This window comes from Vulpes vulpes, chromosome 13, assembly GCF_048418805.1.
Source record: "Vulpes vulpes isolate BD-2025 chromosome 13, VulVul3, whole genome shotgun sequence".
Classification (NCBI taxonomy): Eukaryota; Metazoa; Chordata; class Mammalia; order Carnivora; family Canidae; genus Vulpes; species Vulpes vulpes.
This window is the reverse complement of record NC_132792.1, coordinates 136,848,006-136,866,695: the sequence shown is the minus strand read 5'-3', so window position 1 is coordinate 136,866,695 and position 18,690 is coordinate 136,848,006. Positions and strand designations below refer to the sequence as shown.

General features: G+C 34.3%; 1 protein-coding gene across 5 annotated transcripts in view; it reads left to right on the top strand.

The window, feature by feature from the left end:
- Positions 1 to 18,690, top strand: part of COP1 (COP1 E3 ubiquitin ligase) — a 247,303-nt gene that overhangs the window by 177,159 nt on the left and 51,454 nt on the right. For all 5 annotated transcript variants that reach the window (XM_072733092.1, XM_072733089.1, XM_072733091.1 and 2 more), the window contains 3 exons: positions 9,414 to 9,531; positions 12,051 to 12,175; positions 13,515 to 13,675. In XM_072733092.1, the coding sequence (XP_072589193.1) occupies positions 9,414 to 9,531; positions 12,051 to 12,175; positions 13,515 to 13,675 (404 nt within the window). The remainder of the gene's footprint in view (positions 1 to 9,413; positions 9,532 to 12,050; positions 12,176 to 13,514; positions 13,676 to 18,690) is intronic.

Below are 18,690 nucleotides of genomic sequence, written 5' to 3'. Positions count from 1 at the left end.
TTTATTGTCACTGGGAAAACTTTTTTAAGGATTTCTCCAGCTTGCTTTCTTATTCCAGCCCTATCATGGTAATAACCCAAAAGCTAGGACACAGATCTTTTGAAGCTCATAAGTATCTGGGAAGCCTGAAAATAGAATTTGGGGTTTTTGAAATTTGGCTTGATCTCTTTCCCACTGGCTATTGTATATTGGATTGAACCTGTTTCCTTGTATTCTTGCTTTTTAGAACACAGTTTAGAATGACTTTGTCATAATTTGCATTTAAAAACTACTCAGTTGTACTTACCTTATTGTTACTTTAGTAAAGGTAATGAACTCTTTAACATTAAATTCAGTCAGGTATTTCTGCATCTATTCCGGGCAGATTATTTTCACCCTCTCACTTTAGCATATCAGCAGTGATTACCTTATGAAATACTTTGTGGTATCACTATAGGAAAATTATTAATTATACCAGAAATAATTCTGTATTGATATTCCTCTTAATGATTGTGTATGTTTGGTTAAAATAGAAACAAATTTTCTTTACATTGACAAGGCCATGGGGGCAATTAACTGAGAAATCAAATTTGGCATCACCATTGGGGCAGACATGATATGCCTCCTAATGTGATGCAGTAGGAAGGAACATAATCTTTATAGTATTCTTGTCAAAAATATTGAACATGAACATAATGATGAGAAAACATTCAAATTTAAATGTGGAACATTCTACAAAACAGCTACCTGAGATGCTTCCAAAAAACTGTTAAGTTGTATATAAAACAACAACAAAAAACATAGAAACTGAATATAGTGAGTGACCCTTGAGGAAAATTAAATAAATAAATAGCTATTCAAGATTTTTTTTAAAGACTTATTTATTTATTCATGAGAGACACAGAGTGAGAGAGGGGGCCAGAGACATAGGCAGAGGGAGAAGCAGGCTCCATGCAGGAAGCCTGATGCGAGACTCGATCCTGGATTCTGGGATCATGCCCTGAGCTGTAGGCAGACACTTAACCTCAGAGCCACCCAGGCGTCCCTCTATTCAGGATATTTTTTACAATTGGGATATTTGAGTGTAGAATGCATATTAAATTATATTCTTATGTCAATGTTTCATAAGTATTAACAGTGGTATTGTGGAGAGTCGTCTTGTTTTTAGACAGTAATTTCTGATGTTTTTATGGGTAAAATATCCTGATGTTTGAAACTTACTTACAAATGGTTCATGGGGCAAAAAAAGAGTGTATTTGTTTATTTATAGAGAGAAGGCTAAAAGAAATATGGTAACCATATTTACATTTGGAGAGTCTAATTGAAAAAATACAAAGTTCAGTTCATTGTTGTCTCAACTTTTCTGCAGGTTTGAGATTTTTCACAGTAAGAACTTAGGGAGAAAGAAAAGGAATAGAAATGTGATCATATATTAAATTTTCAAATTATTAAGAGTATTTTTAAAAATGGCGGTAACACTTCAGAAAGGCTTCCCCTTTATAAAGGAAAGCCAGTTACTGAGGACTCCTCCCCCTGAAGTAAACTATTTTTGTCATAATGTTAATTAAGTTACATGGACAAATACAAATTATAACCCAGTTTTGTATGTTCCTAGTTCTTAAGTAACTTGAAGTTGAATCAAATTCTAATTAAATACAGTAAAAATAAAAATCAAAAATAGAAAAAAGAATAGCAAGATGATGGTTTAGTAATAGTAATATGATGGAGTAGTATTTGTTTTGCTGAAAATAAATCACCACTGCACAGAGCTGGTTCTGAGTATTATAGTGCAGTTTCCTTCAAGATTGCCATGTCTAAAAAAAATCTTTTCCCGTTTTATACTTAAGTCTCTCTACTACTTTTCTCATCCTAGCTACTATAAAATCTTATAGTGCACAGTGAAATAATTTAACCTTTTCTTATATCCCTACATTTTTGTATACATTCCTTCTCCTTGTGTTGTTTATTATTAGCCTGAGAATACGTTAATATATTATTATACTGTACTGTGCTGTTTTGATTATATCAAATTGTTTTCAGCTTTTATGAAATAATTATTTTACAAAAATATTTTTCAATTTTAAATTATTAATGCAAAAGAGAAGTTTAATCTTTGTAACTGGTAAATTTAACATGGGCACAGCATTTGAAGCAGAATTTTTTTTTCCATTTTTACTTTAGCACATGTGAAACAATTTGCAGCTATACATTTATATCTCTACAGTATAAGCTAATTGCTGTCATTTGAGGTGATTACTTAATGCAATTATAATAATTTTAAAAATCTGAGAATACTTTTCCATAAAAGCAAAAAAAATACAGGCAAATTTATAAAAACTGAGCTAACTTGTGGTATATAAGCCTTGAAAACCACCAGCCTTCTAGCCACCACTAGGAAAAGAAAAATAGGTGTGGGAACTTCTCAGAATGCCCTATTTCTAGATCATTGTCATTGTTTGACCTGACTCAAAGTCCATATGGGGAAAGACCTGGACCCAGGGTTTTGTTGAAAACAATCAGATCACAGTTATCTAAGGCTGTGATAAGAGATGGGGCAAACAGGAGTCCAGTCAAAATTTAAAAGGATATGGGCAGCAGAATAGCCACAGGGTCTCCTCGGATGTAGAATGCTTTGTGCATATTCAGGCCAGTGTGCTTTTCCAGGAGAAAAATGAAAGGACTCTAGTTGCTTGCCTCTCATTAACTCTGTATAGGTAAGAAGTGAGATTTAAAAGTTGCTGAGCTTTGAATAGGATGCCCTAACACACACCACAGGTGCCCTGGGCAAAGGATAGAAGACATACTGGCTCAAAACATTTAAGAACATTTTGTGGCTACTAAGCAATGCTGACCCAGGAGCAAACTTTATTAATCAAGGTAAAAAAAAAAATTCTTTTTTTACAAGAAAACAAATCGAAACTTAAGTGGTTTCATACATCATGGATTTACAGACTAGAGAGTCCCTTCTGGACAATTAAGTGTCAACAAAACCGGGGATCCCTGGGTGGCGCAGCGGTTTAGCGCCTGCCTTTGGCCCAGGGCGCGATCCTGGAGACCCGGGATCGAATCCCACATCAGGCTCCCGGTGCATGGAGCCTGCTTCTCCCTCTGCCTGTGTCTCCGCCTCTCTCTCTCTCTCTCACTGTGTGCCTATCATAAATAAAAAAATTAAAAAAAAAAAAAAAGTGTCAACAAAACCGACAACAAAAAGCCAAGTCACAAAAGTCCCAGGAGAGGGTGGTAGGAACTGATTTCATAGTTACCACATTATATTATCTATAATGTCTGCCTTTTATAAAAAACAACAAACAAACCACCCCAAAATCAAAACTATGGGATTATGCAAAAAAGCAGGAAAAAATTAGCTAAAAGTATAACAGAGTTAGGCTTACTACAAACTTTAAAGCAGCTAATTTAAATGTATTCAGTTGGGATCCCTGAGTGGCGCAGTGGTTTGGCGCCTGCCTTTGGCCCAGGGCGCGATCCTGGAGACCCGGGATCGAATCCCACATCGGGCTCCCGGTGCATGGAGCCCGCTTCTCCCTCTGCCTGTGTCTCTGCCTCTCTCTCTCTCTGTGACTATCATAAATAAAAAAAAAAAAAAAAAGAAAAAAAGAAATTAAATGTATTCAGTGAATTAAAACATGATTAGGGAATGAAAGAAATATAAAAATATGAGACTGTTCAAAAAATAAAAAACAAATAGAAATTCTGTAGTTGAAAATTATAATAACTGAAATAAAAATTCACTAGAGGAACACTTAAGCAGATTTGAACTGGCAGTGAACTTGGAGTTAAGTCAATAGTGATTATTCAGTCTAAGAATGGAGAAAAATGAATAAAGCTTTGGAAACCTGTCAGACACCATTAAAAATGCCAGCATAAACAGACTCAGAAAATAAGGGAATAGAGAAAGGGATGGAAAATATTTAAGGTAATGGGGCCAGAACTTCCCCCAAATTGTATGGAAAACATCAGTTTAGACACTCATAAACCTCTGTGAGGTCAAAGTAGAATAAACTCTATGAGACTGGCACCCAAACACATCAAATTCAAACTCCTGAAAGCAAAGAAGGGGAAAGAATCTTGGAAAACACCAAGAGAAAAGCAACTCAGCACATAAAAGCACTCCTCCATAAGATTAGCAACTTCTGGGCAGTCCAGGTGGCTCAGGGGTTTAGTGCCGCCTTAAGGCCAGGGTGTCATCCTGGAGACCCAGGATCAAGAAGCAGAGAGCCTACTTCTCCCTCTGCCTAAGTCTCTGCCTCTTTCTGTCTCTCACGAATTAAAAAAAATCTTAAAAAAAACCCCTAAAATCTGTGTTAGCAGCTGAAGCAGTGCTTAGAAGAAATGTCCTGGTTCACTGAGTAGAGCATGTGACTCTTGATCTTGGGATTGTAAATTCGATCCCCATGCGGAATTGAGAGATTACTTAAAAATAAAATCTTAAATAAAAATGTCTATCTTCAAGTGTTTACATTAAAAAAGAGAAAGATCTTAATAATCTAAGCTCTTACCATAAACATCTAGAAAAAAATAATAAATGAAGCAACGGAAGGAAGGAAATAATAGGATGGGAATTAGTGAATTAACGAATAGAAACATGATAGAGAAAAAATCAGCAAAACTAAAAACTGGTTGAGTGGCAGTTGGGTGTTTCAGTTGGTTAAGCATCCAACTCTTGATATTGGCATAGGTCATCTCCGATCATGAGCTCAAGCCCCACATGGGCTCCATGCTGAATGGGGGAGCCTGCTTACAATTCTCCCTGTCCCCTCCCTCTCCCCTCCCCCTCCTCCCTTCCTACTTGCACCTACTTGCACTCTCTTAAAAAAAAAGTTGGTTCTTTGAAAAGATCAACCCATTTGGCACACTTTTAGGTAGGCTAAGAAAAAAGGAAGACACAAATCACTAAAATTAAGAATAAAAGAAACCAGGGGCTGGCTCCTAAGTGGCTTAGTATGTCAAGTGGCCAATTCCTGATTTTGCTTCAGGGTCTTGGGTTCCTTGCTCAGTGGGAAGTCTGCTTGAGATTCTTTTTCTCCCAGTGTGCCCCTTCCCCCACTCATTTGCTCCCTCTCTCTCTAAATAAAGAAATAAAATCTTAAAAAAAAATGAAAGAAGGGGATTTCAGATATTAAAAGGGTTACAGCAGAATACCATGAACAGCTGTATGCCAGCTTAATAATGTAAATGAAGTGAACAAATTTTATAATTCACATTATTAGAATTGACTCAAGAAGCATAAAATCAAATAGACCTATGAAAGGGAAAAAAAATTGAGTAATAACATTCCTACAAAGAACGGCAGAGACCCAAATGGCTTCCCTGGTAAATTTTATTAAATGATAAAAAATACTACTACTACTTCACAAAATCTTCCCTGAAGAATTTTCAAAACCAGAAGCCCAATATACCACACAAATAGAAAAACAGACCAGTATTCTTCAAGAATAGAGATGCAGATTCCTTGTACAGAATATTAGCAAAGCAAATTCAATGGTATATTTAAAAGATTATCACTCTGATAGTGTGAAATTAATTCCAGGAGTACCAAATTTGTTTAACATCCAAAAATCAATTAATATAATATACTGTATTAATAGAATAAAGAGTTAAAACCATATAAATCATCCTAACAAACATAGAAAGGGCATTTGACAAAATCCCATACCCATTAATGATTAAAACGTAACAAACAGCAGTAAACGTCTTCAACTTGACAGAAGGTTTCATTGAAAAACCGCAGTGAATATCTGTTACCAGTAAAAGACTGAATGCTTTTCCCCTACAAACAGGAACAAGACAAGGATGTTCACTGGTGCCTCTTCGGTTAAACACAGTACTGGAGATTCTAGCTAATACTGCCAGGGAAGAAAAGGAAACACAAGATATCCTGATTTTTTTCTTTTTTTTAAGATTTTATTTGTTTGAGAGAGAGAACATAGGAGAGAGAAAGAGATCACAAGCAGGGGGTAAGGGTAGAGGGAGAAGCAGACTCACCACTGGGGAGGGAGCTTGATGCAAGACTGGATCCCAGGACCCTGGGATCAGGATGTGAGCTGAAGGCAGACCCTTAACCAACTGAGCCATGAAGGTGCCCATTGAAAGAAAACATTAAGGGCTTTTGGGTGGCTCTGTTGGTTAAAGGGTCTGCCTTCAGCTCAGGTCATGATCCCAGTGTCCTGGGATTGAGTCCCACAATGGACTTCCTAGTCAGCAGGAGTCTGCTTCTCCTCCCTCTGCCACGCCACATGCTTGTGCGCTCTCACTCTCAAAGAAATAATCAATATATTCATAAAAAAATATTAAACTATGCTTTTGCAGATGACACCAACCCATATGTAGAAAATTTTAGGTAATCTTTAAAAAAAATAGAACTAATAATTGTTCAGCTGGGCCACAGAATAAAGTATCAGTATTAAAAAAAAGTCTTTTAAAATACAATGTACAGTCCAAAAAAATAGTATGATTCTGTTCAGAATAACATCAAAAAGAATAAAATTCTTTTTTTTTTAAGAATAAAATTCTTAATGAATAAATTGAATAAGGTAATTGCAACACTTGTACATTAAACATTACAAAAATATGTTAAGGGAAATAAGATGTAAATAAATGCAGAGATATTCTGTTCATAAATTGGATGACTTAATATTGTTAAGATGATAATTTTCCTAAGAGTAATTTGTAGATACTACTCAATCTCTGGAAAAATAGGAGGCTTTTATCCAGGAAATGATAACCATATCCTAAAATTTATGTGGAAATGCTAATGGACAGGAATTGCCAAAAAATTTTTTTATGAAAGAACAAAGTTGAAGAACTTTTTCTACTGAATATCAAAATTATAAAGCTCTAGTTCGTTATAGGTGCGCTCAGACTGTCTTAGTAGAGCATGTGATTCTTGATCTTGAGGTTAAAAGTTTGCATCCCACAATGTGTGTAGCAATTACTTAAAATCTTAGGGGTGTCTAGGTGGCTCAGTTGGTTAAGCATCTGACTAAGCCTAATTTTAGCTCAGGTTATGATCTCAGGGTTGTGAGCCCCACATCAAACTGCATGCTCAGCAAGCAAAGAGTCTCCTTAAGATTCTGTCTCCCTTGGTCCACCGCCCCCTCCAATAAATAAATCTTTAAAAAATAAATAAAATCTTTTTTAAAAAACAAAGCTATAGTTGTACAAGACACTGTTGCACTGGGAGGAGGTAGACATACACAAATCTCTTGATTAGGATTAAAAATCCAAAAGTCAGTTCATTTTCATCAAGGCTGCTGAAGCAGTTCATTAGAGAAAAAGTTTGTTTCCACCTCATGGTGGGACAGTTGGATGCATATCCTTTCATATGCAAGAAGATGAACTTTGACCTCTACTCCTACCATATAGAAAAATTAACTTAGAATTGATCATAGACATAAATGTAAGAACTAAAACAATCAATGCTAGAAGAAGAAGAAAAATCTTTAAGATTTTATTTTAGTCAAAGTTTTTTATGAGGTTAAAATAGAAAAAAAAAAAAAATTGGACCTCATCAAATCCAAAGCTTCTGTGCTTTACAATATACTGCTAAGGGCAGCCCCTGTGGTTCAGTGGTTTAGTGCCGCCTTCAGTCCAGGGCCTGATCCTGGAGGCCTGGGATCGAGTCCCACATCGGGCTCCCAGTATGGAGCCTGCTTCTCCCTCTGCCTGTGTCTCTGTCTCTCATGAAAAAATAAATAAAAACTTTAATAAAATAAAATAAGATAAAATATATTGTTAAGAAAATAAAAAAGACAAGCAACAGAATGGTTGGTAATATTTGTTAAAAATTTTTTTGATTGTATCCAAAATTTTCAGAGTACTCATGTAAAGGAACTGGAACCATCTTGTATCGCTTGTAAAAATTTAAAATGGTACAGTCAGCAGTTTGTCAATTTCTTTAAAAAATTATCACCTAATGCAGTAATTAACACTTCTTAGATATCTTAGTGAGACTTGAATACATTTTTCACAAAGCCTTGAATGTGATTGTTCATAACAGCATTATTTTTCATAACCAGAAAATGGTTTGGTTATGAAACAGTACTTCACCTGGTGAGTGGGTCGACAAAATGTAGTCTATCTATACAATGGTACTACTTAGCAATAGGATGAAATGAACTAGGGATGCCTGGGTGGTTCAGCGGTTGAGCACCTGCCTTCGGCTCAGGACATGATCCCGGCGTCCCAGGATTGAGTCCCTCATTGGGCTTGCTGAATGGAGCCTGCTTCTCCCTCTGCCTGTGTCTCTGCTTCTCTCTCTCTCTTTCTGTTTCTCTCATGAATAAATAAATAAAATCTTAAGAAAAAAAAGGACTGAACTATTGATTTGTTACGACATCAAAAACGTTATTTGAAGTATAAGAAACCATACATAGAAGTCATGTATTATATGGCTTCATCTACATTGAATGTCCAGAAAAGGTAAATTTATTAGAAAAAGTTAGATATAGTGATTGCCTAAGGCAGTGGGTGGTAAATGAGCATGAGGCATGTTACTGGAATGAGAAAAACGTTTTATTTATTTATTTTTAAGATTTTATTTATTTATTAATGAGGGAGACAAAGAGAGTGGCAGAGACATAGGCAGAGGGAGAAGTAGGTTCCCTGTGGTAGCCCTGAGATCTTGACCTGATCCAAAGGTGGATGCTCAACCACTGAGCCACCCAGGCACCCTGAGGAAACTGTTTTAAAACTGTTTTAAAACTGATACTTGGTGTACCACTGGATAAAGTTACTAAAAATCGTTGAATTGTATAATTACAGTGAGTTGGTTTTATTATATGTAAAATGTGTCTCAAGACACACTTTTTTCAAAGGCAAATGTGGGAAATTATATAGTATTATTTTTAACCAGAAGCCTAAAATGTTAATCTGTATATTTTAAAGATTTTATTTATTTATTCATGAGACACAGAAAGGCAGAGATATAGGCAGAGGGAGAAGCGGTCTCTGTGGGGAGCCTGATGGGACACTCAATCCCAGGACCCCAGGATCAGGACCTGAGCTGAAGGCAGATGCCCAACCACTGAGCCACCCAGGAGTCCTGTAAAATATTTATATTACCTTTTTTTTATAAGGTCGTCTAAAATGTAAGGATACATTTTAAGATTTTCGGTTACTTTGAACCTTTACTACTCTGGAATTAGAGCCAGGATCACTGGATATATCAGCGGAACTCCCTTTCAGACTGACATTGGCATGTGTATGTACTTTTTTATGCTACTATATTTCCTAGATTAAAAACAGAAGACACACTATATCTTCCTTGTCTTTGAAAATCATTCATAGCACTTAGTTTTGTTATTACATGTTTGATATTGTCCCTGAAACCTTTGAAAAGACACCAAACCATTTAAAATGAGCTTTGCTTTTACATTTCTTCATTTACTACATTTTTCTTGTTTTATTTGTTTTAGATCACTGTGTCCACTACTATGATCTTCGTAACACTAAACAGCCAATCATGGTATTCAAGGGACACCGAAAAGCAGTCTCTTATGCAAAGTTTGTGAGTGGTGAGGAAATTGTCTCTGCGTGAGTATTACTCTCCTGAGATTGAGCTTAACCGAGAACTCTGTCGTCATTGACCGGTTTTATAATGTCACTGTGGGTATCTGTAAAGAGTAACACTGTGGTATAGCACTTTTTCATAAATAGTAGAGTTTAAAAAATAATTTGTCTAACTAAAATACATGTATATTCTGGTTTGTATTGTTCACTTTTGTATTCTCTTTATGAATAAAATCCTTATTTTATTATATAAAGAGAGTTTTTAATGCACCCCTCCTTCAACATTTGAACTTTAGATGGGATTTCAGGCACTGCTTCTCCTTAAGAGAAAATCAACAAAGTTGATGGAATAGAATAAGAAGCATTTTATCTGTTAAAGTCAATTAATATGTTATTGTATATTTATACACTTTGTAGTACAGTAGTATTATTTATGGTTTTAGGGAATATTTGGTTGATTCTGTGTTACTTGATTTCCCTATGATTTTATGGTGAGTTTTAAATATGTTTTGAAAAGAACTAAATGTGGCTTGTTACATATCTTTTGAGAAACCTTCTGCACTAGAGAATTATAATGTAAGGTTTAATTGTCTTTTATTTTGTTTGAAGCTTAACAAGATGTCATCCAGATAAATAAATCTCAATTACCAAAATATCATTGACAAAGCACTTCTAACAGGCAGTCCCTTTTTTCTGTTAACCCAGTTCATAGTTCTCTTTATATTACCCTAGCATATATCCATCTTAATTTCTCCGTATTTTATTTCTTTTCACGCTTAATGATCTTTTTTTTTTTTCTTTTCACTTAGCTCCCCACCCAACCTTAATTTCTGATCTCTACTCTTAGGAAATTATTAATACCAGTGCTTTGGCATTAATATTTGCTATCCCCCACCATATCTACCTCTCTATACTGGTTACTCTAGATTAGAAATTGGTAATTTGAATTTATTTGGCAAGGTAATTTGAACCTGAGTTACAAACAAGGGAAAAAAAAGAGAACTGAGTTTTCTAAGGCAAGATAATATAGGCAATTAGTTCACAAACCTAAATTATTGTTAACTAGTCCAAATGTATCCCATCTTTAGGAATAATAATGGTCAGTAAATAAAATTTTATTCAGATTCAATTGTAGATGGTAGATTATATGGCAAAAATATTTTTCATCAATTTCAGATTTATAAATGTTAAATTATTTTGATTTTTAGTAGTTGTAATACATATATACCTAATTGTATAAATTGAGAAATTTTAGTCAACCTTATTAATGTTTATATGTTGTTTATATTTTCACCAATCTCTTGTCCTTCTTAGGTTTTATAAATCATGATTTTTTTTAAAAATATGTTTGAGGTTTAGAAGTTTTTAGAATAAATTTACCCACAAGTATATTTGGAAGTGTTACAAAGTAATATTAAAATATACATATATTGCCACAACCTCTGAATTCTTGGCCAATAAAAATATATACACAAATAAATATTCAGTGCCACATTGTTAAGAAAAAAAAAATGAAAACAACATAAATGTCTTTTGAAAAAATAATAACAAGGGTTAGAGTTTGGAGTTTGGCGTCTAAGTTTCAGTCTTGGCTCTGCTTTGGACTAGCTGTGGTATCTTGAAAATATCCATAACCTTCTCATTCTCAGTTGCCTCATCTCTAAAATGGAGTTAATAATAGTTATTATGTTGTGAATCTTTAAATGAAGTAAACAATGTAAAGATTCAGCATAGTGCCCTATTCTGTGAATGTTATGTAAGAGAAAGATGATTTATTATGTAGTTATTAATGAAGATATCTGAATGTGTTTATTTTAGAGAAAAATTATAAACCAAATTATTGAGTAAATGGTAAACAATTTACAACATAATGTATATGGTATTATCAGATTTTTGTAACAAAAAAAAACAAAGACATGGTGTTTTGTTGAAGTTTTATGACTGTCTCTATAATAGGATTACCAACGATCTTTATATTTGGTAATTTTTTGGTAAATAATTGCATTTGAATATTATTTTAGTAAATAAATTACTTTATATAGACCATTCCAGTCATTCATAATATTCCACCCCTGTAGATACAACTAAGCTGTGAAAATAGTTTAAATTTAGTATACCAATATAATTCAAGATTTGAAAAGTAAATTAATCCCAGTGGCATAGAGTATATCCCTGAAATTTAACACAATTCCCAACAGACCTCTTGTTATTTGATGATGGTGGTATGATGGTATTGAGGAGTAATGTTTATTAGTAAGCACTTCCTACATCTGTAAGGACTATTGAAAGCATTTTAAATGAATTAATTTAGTGTTCACATCTTACAGAATTTTATCTAATTCAATAATACAGGAATTGGTTATTTCACATAACGATGCCAAAGAAGTTATATCACTGTTTGGTTAATGGTATATTGAGCATTGTAACTCAGAAAAACTTCTTCCATAGTTTGCATTCTAAACCACCAAACTGGATTGCCTCTAATGAGTAGTTTCAGACCATGAAATCTTAAATGCATTCTCATTTTTTTGTGTTTACCTCAGCTCAACAGACAGCCAGCTAAAGCTGTGGAATGTAGGGAAACCATACTGTCTACGTTCCTTCAAGGGTCACATCAATGAAAAAAACTTTGTAGGCCTCGCTTCCAATGGCGATTATATAGCTTGTGGTAAGTAAAATCGTCTTTTCCTGAAACTAATAGGAATTTGTCACTGAAATTGCATTCAGTGAATACAGAGTACATACCAAGTCAGGAAGTAATTTGTGCATTCAGCATATTGAATTCTTCTTGGATGGTACTGGAATAAACATTAGTCCTTCCCTCCTTTGCTGAACACAAACCCTAACCACATGAAATAACATAAGATTGTTAAATATGTTTTATAATTGTTCTCCATCATCACATAAGTTCTGTCAATATTATATAAAAGAAAATATTAATTTTTGCTTATGTCCTAATTTCAGAGACATTATTTGTCTTCTTAAGCTTAATGTTCATTTTCCCCTATAGAGTTTTCTCTTCATTAAGCAGTTTGTTTAGATAGTCTTGATCTGTTATTCTAGGGCTTTTGTTGTTGGTAATTTATGCAAATTTAAATCAGAAGCAGAAAAATCATAGGTAATGTTCAAAGGCTAAATCCACCTAATGCCTAAATATATGAACTTTCATCAGTTTTTCCTAATAACTTGACCTTTATTCAGTAAAGTTGTTTATAATGTAAACCCCGCCAAAGCAAATCTCTTGCAATTGTTATACTTTGATGGACTACTCAAAAATAAAGGGCTTTTTTTTGGACCACTTATCTAATAGAATAATGTCTTTATTGGGGAATGGGATGTACATTTTCTAGGTTATTAAAATCTGACTTTGTAAGTGATATAACTTTTTTTTTCCCCTCTTAGAAATCTTTCTAAATGTCATGTAAGATTCATGCTCTAATAACAAATTTCTGGTCTTTAGGGAATCCCTGGGTGGCTCAGCGGTTTAGCGCCTGCCTTTGGCCCAGGGTGTGATCCTGGGGTCTCGGGATCGAGTCCCATGCCGGGCTCCCGGCATGGAGTCTGCTTCTCCCTCCTCTTGTGTCTCTGCCTGCCTCTCTCTCTCTGTCTCTCTCTCTCTCTCTCTGTCTCTCTCTCTCTCTAGGTCTATCATAAATAAATAAATAAATAAATAAATAAATAAATAAATAAATAAATCTTTAAAAAAAATTTCTGGTCTTTAAACATCTGCTATAAATGACACTATTTTGCAGAATTTCAGCCTTACCGTTATCAATGTTGTTTTATCATTTAACAATTATTATTTCTTTAGTAAAGTGTAGCTTTTTTCTATGAATCTTTTTCTCACATGATTCCTAAGAAATCCTGTGCTTTGGTCTTTTATATTCAACCTTACAGAGTTGTCTTTTAGCTTAAACATTGAATAATAATTACCTTATGAATGTGATATCTTAATTGTGAGTTCTTCCATTCTAAAAAATCATTAAAAAAAAAATTTTTTTTTTCAGGAAGTGAGAACAACTCTCTTTACTTATACTATAAAGGACTTTCTAAGACTTTGCTAACTTTTAAGTTTGATACGGTGAAAAGTGTTCTGGATAAAGACCGAAAAGAAGATGATACAAATGAATTTGTTAGTGCCGTGTGCTGGAGGGCATTGCCAGATGGGGTAAGTTTTCATATCAAATTTTTCACCTGGATGTCTCATATAACACTTTATGTATTCACATGTGAATTTTTTTAAGTTTAAAATAAAAATTGATATGTGATACACATTTTCTGTTTTGCCCACTATTGCATCACTAAAGAAAATAGACATTTTAGGTAGTTATTGAAATGTCACTAATGGAATAATGTCACACTGATAGAATGTCTCTCCTACGTACTCATAGTATCTTGTCCATATTCTGTTTTAGCATTATCACATTGTCTATTTATATCTCTTCTGTAAGACTGGAAAATGCAAGTAGTACACACTGTTTCTCATTTTCCTTAATGATCATATGCCGTATATACTCAATAAACATTTAACTGAACCTGGTATTGTTTTTGCAAGAAAAACATTTGATGTAGGTAAAGGAGAGTGCCCTATGTGTACACCTAATTAAATACTATTTCAGGGCAGATTTACTCTGTACAAAACAAACTTATACAAGAATATTTAAAAACATTTAATTTCTTAATAAGAAATTTGCACTTCTAGATTGCAAAAGGTTTCCTCAAACTTGTCATTTATGTTGTCACTTATTCCTACATTTTAAAGTATAAGCTTTCCCATAAGTTATATGGAGAAGTAACTGTATTTATTACAAACAATAGTCACTCACTAATCTTTTGGAAAAATAGCTCTTTAGGTGCTTATTTGGTTGTTTTTATTTTTGATACAAAAATTCTTCTTTGAGGTGTACTTTAAGAATTTGATTTATAGGTACTATTTAACTTTAATTAGATATATTCCATTACTGTCTTATTTAAAGTTCTGTTATTCAATTTCCAGTTTTGGCAGTGGGAGACTAGATGATTTGTACTAATATTCCTTGTAAATAGAACTAGAAAAGTTGGACCAAGTATATTTATTTTATTTTATTTTTATTTATTTTTTAAAGTACATTTATTTTAAAAACAACAACAGAAACCTGTTTGAAAACATTGGAATGTAAAAAGATAGAAAAGAATTACCAGTACAGGAATGTGACCCTGGCTTTTGAGTATGCTTTTCCTCTGGGCTCCTTTGCCAGTCGTGGTAGAATGGCTGAGAGCACTTATGGCAGCTTCATAGGGGCACAGGGATTGGAGTCTAGTGCTTACCACTGTGTGGGTGAACTCACTTTGGTTTAGGTCCCCAAAAGGGCTAGGGTCTAGGGTGAACTAGTTTGTAGAAGATAAACTCTCACAGTGATTACAATTCCGGATTGTATCAATCTTGAAATTAAATTGAAGTGTTCCTAGATTGCTAGTTAAAATTAAATCCTCTTTGAAAGAAGATTCAGAAAAAATCATCTAGGGATTTAGTTTTTTTTTTTAATTACAAATACAGTCGGTCACAATAAAAAATTGACAGACATAGGAAAAGGCAAGACGTTATAAGTTAATTCAGCATAAGCAGTGGACAATGGTAACAAAATCACAGCACTTCTGGATATTGGAGTTAGCAGTTGTAGCTTAAAAATTACCATGCTGACAAGATAAAAGACACAATTGAAAATTTCAACTGGTAACTAAAAACCTATTTTAAAAATGAAAATCCTAGAAGTGAAAAATTATAATTGCCAAAATTAAGAACTCAGTGGATGGATTGTATGGAAGGTAAGACAGAGTTGGAAAGAGAATCTATGGACCTGTAGTAAGTTAGAAGAAAATATACAGAAGGAAGCATAGAGAGACAAATAGGTGAAAAAACTACAGAAAATAGATAAAGGATGAAGTAAGAAAGTTTATTCAATAGAAGACCTAAAAGGAGAGAAAAGAAATAGTGCAACTGAAGCAAATATTAGAAGGGATTATTCTTGAGAACTTTACAAAATTGATGAAAGACATCAAGGCAGAGATTCAATTAGCCCTCGTACCCCAAAGAATAAATCTACAATGTGAGTAAAGATTTAATATTATACTTGGACCATGAAGAAATTTAGACTTGCCTGAAAATCTGAAAATCTGACCTTGGATCTGCCATCTCATAGTACCACTTTGTGGAAATGTGCTGAATTAGGACAAACATGAAATGTTATTGCTAGCAGCTAGTTATCTCTTAAATTTACTATGAAACCCCATCTATACTATTGCATGTGGACTTAGAAAACTGTGAGTTGGCATATTGGCCTTATATCTATCCAAAGTAAACAATATAAGACTGACAGGAAACCAAGGCACATCTCTGTGTCTAGAACCACATGCACTCTAACTGTCCTTGGCAACTATATGTCCCCTTATGTGGGCTCGAGAGAGATGCAAGAAGCTTTGTATGTGTATAGTTGCTTGCCCTCCTAATGAGTTGGAAGATGTGCATGCTGAATTTCCTAGCCTATATTCCACACCTCTCCATAAAGCTAACTAACCTAGTTCAAGACTAAAGCTAGTTGTATCTGGTCCTGTGACCCCTGCTGGTGGTGGGGCAGCTACTCTTTGACACATCATAATAAAACTATTGAAAGTAAATGCAAAGGGACCTTGTTAAAATAAAGGGAAAAGTTACTGTCTTCAGAAGACCAGCAGTTAGACTGACAGCCAACTTCTCATGAAGCAATAGAAGCCAGAGTTGGTGGAACTAGAGCCTCACTGTGTAAAGGGAAATACCTGCCAATCTAAATTTCTCTATGCAGTGAAAATCCCTCAAGACAAGAGTAAAATGAAGACACTTTTAGATAAATTAACATGAAGAATTTGCCACCAGTGGACCTACACTAAAGAAAACCTGAAAGGATATTCTTAATGCAGAAGAAAAAGATGTAGAAGATGAAGATGAAAGAGATGCAGAAGATGGAGAAAGATGAAGGAATAGAAATGCTGGAAAGTAATAGAAGTGGTAATATGCAGTAAATCTAAATGCATATTGACTATAGAAAGCAATGGTGCATTGTTGTATTTAATAAGCACATAGAATTAAGTATTTAACAGTAATAACATAAGCCAGAAAGATAAATGTGTTTAAAATGTTCTCAAGAATTCACCTTGTCAGGGAAGGAAGTAAAAAAAAAAAACTATTATTAGACTGAAAGGCCTGCATATTGTAGTTTATAGAATAACCTATAAAGTAGATTCTTAAAGTTTGCTACCTTGATCAGCAGCATCAGCGTCACCTAGGAACTTGCTTTTATTTCCCAATGAAAAGATTAAGAGAAAAGTTCTCTAACTTGCTTCATTATCAGTCCAGATTTATTTTAAGTTTGATTTTTATATAGCAGTCACTTTGATTAGGCATGAAAAATGACTTCATTTCTCTATTTTAGATGAGGCAGAAAGTGTAAGAGACTCATTTATTCAACAGATATTTATTATGTACAGTCATAGTTCTAGATATGGAAGATAAACTTGAACAAAACTGTAAGAAAAATTCTGGCCCTCTTAGGAGACTTAAAATTTTATGTGCCAGAGGAGACGAAAAACAAAATAAGTAAGTTGTTATATTGAAGGTGATGGTGACTTGGAGAAAAACAAAGCAGGAGAGTGGGACAGGGAGGGCTAAAATAGGGGTTTGTAGTTTTCAGTGGTGGTGACAGACTCAACTACATGATTCGTGAATTAGAGCAAAGACAAGGACATGAAGATGTAATCCATGTTTAAATGTGGAAGGATATTTAAGGTGGAGCAAACAGTGCAGAGGCCTTGGAGTAAGAAAGTAATTGGTATTTGGGGAATAGAAAGAAGGCCGGTATTGCTGCATGACAGTGAACTAGGTGGAAGGTAGTTAATTTTAAAGTGGTGAAGAAGAACCATTTCAGCAGAGTATTGTATACCAAAAGTCTGGACTTTGGCTTTTACCAGATGTGAGTTGAAGCCATTTTAAGATTTTGAGCAAACGAATGATACAATATGACTTAAATTTTTTAAAAATCAGTTTGTGTTGTAGAGAATAGACTAGGTGTCAAGAGCGGAAGCAGGAAGACTATTACAATAATCCAGGTAAGAGAACAAAGTGGTATACCAGTGAGAAGTAGTTGGATTCCGTTCATATTTTGATCATGGAACCAATAAATGCATGTGGAGAATGAAAGAGAAAAGTTAGGGTGACGCTGAGGTTTATCCCCCCATAACTTGAATGGAGTTGCCAGTAATTGAGGAAAAGACTACCAGAAGTGTCTTGGAGAAGAACAGGAGGTGACTTTTGTACTGGTTAAGTTTGAGAATTACTAAAAATACCGAGTGGCGATGTTAAGTTTGAGATATACTTGCCTTCTTAGTGAATATACCAAGTTTGGAGTTCACAGCAGATTGTGGGATCAGAGATAGACAGCAGCCCTGATGTTTAAGCCAAGAAATTGCATGGTATCTCTCCAAGGGAGTCTTATTAGTTATTAGAAGTAGTGTGAATACCATACTTTGGAGGGACCTTAATGTTTAGTGATTGAAGCAACAAGGAGGAACCAACAAAGGTTGAGAAAGAGTAGATCTCTTTATAGTAAGAAAGCTGGTGCCTGGGAAGCCAAGTTTTAGTTTTTCAAGGAGGAGGAGGGATTGATTGGCTTTGTCAAATGCTACTAATAACAAGTAGGATGATTAAAAAAATGAAAGGAATGGTATGAGAAAAGCTTGATTGGAGTATTTTTAAGAAAGAAAAGGAAAGGAAAAGTTGGAGATAGTGAAATACAGAGAGCTGTTTTGGGGAGTAGTAAAATAATACCATGTTTAATATCACCTAGGTTACTTTGTTAAAATATGAAATCAGTAGCTGCCTCTCAAACATTTCATTGTCTTTCTGTCCTTTATTTCTATCCTACCTAATTTTGACTGCAAAAAAAGAGATCAATTTAAGGACACTGACAAAATAGCTTAACTTTGGAAGTTTTTAGTTTTTGGACAAATATCAGTGATGTATCAATTTACTGTATAAAGGAAAATGACCTAAAACTCTTCAATTAATGATGGTATAAAAATTGCGTATGCTTTTATGTTATTTATGGCAGTGATTTAATCATAGGGAGGGAATGAGAAATTAAGAATGAGTCGTAGAGGGAAAGGCATGAAGAC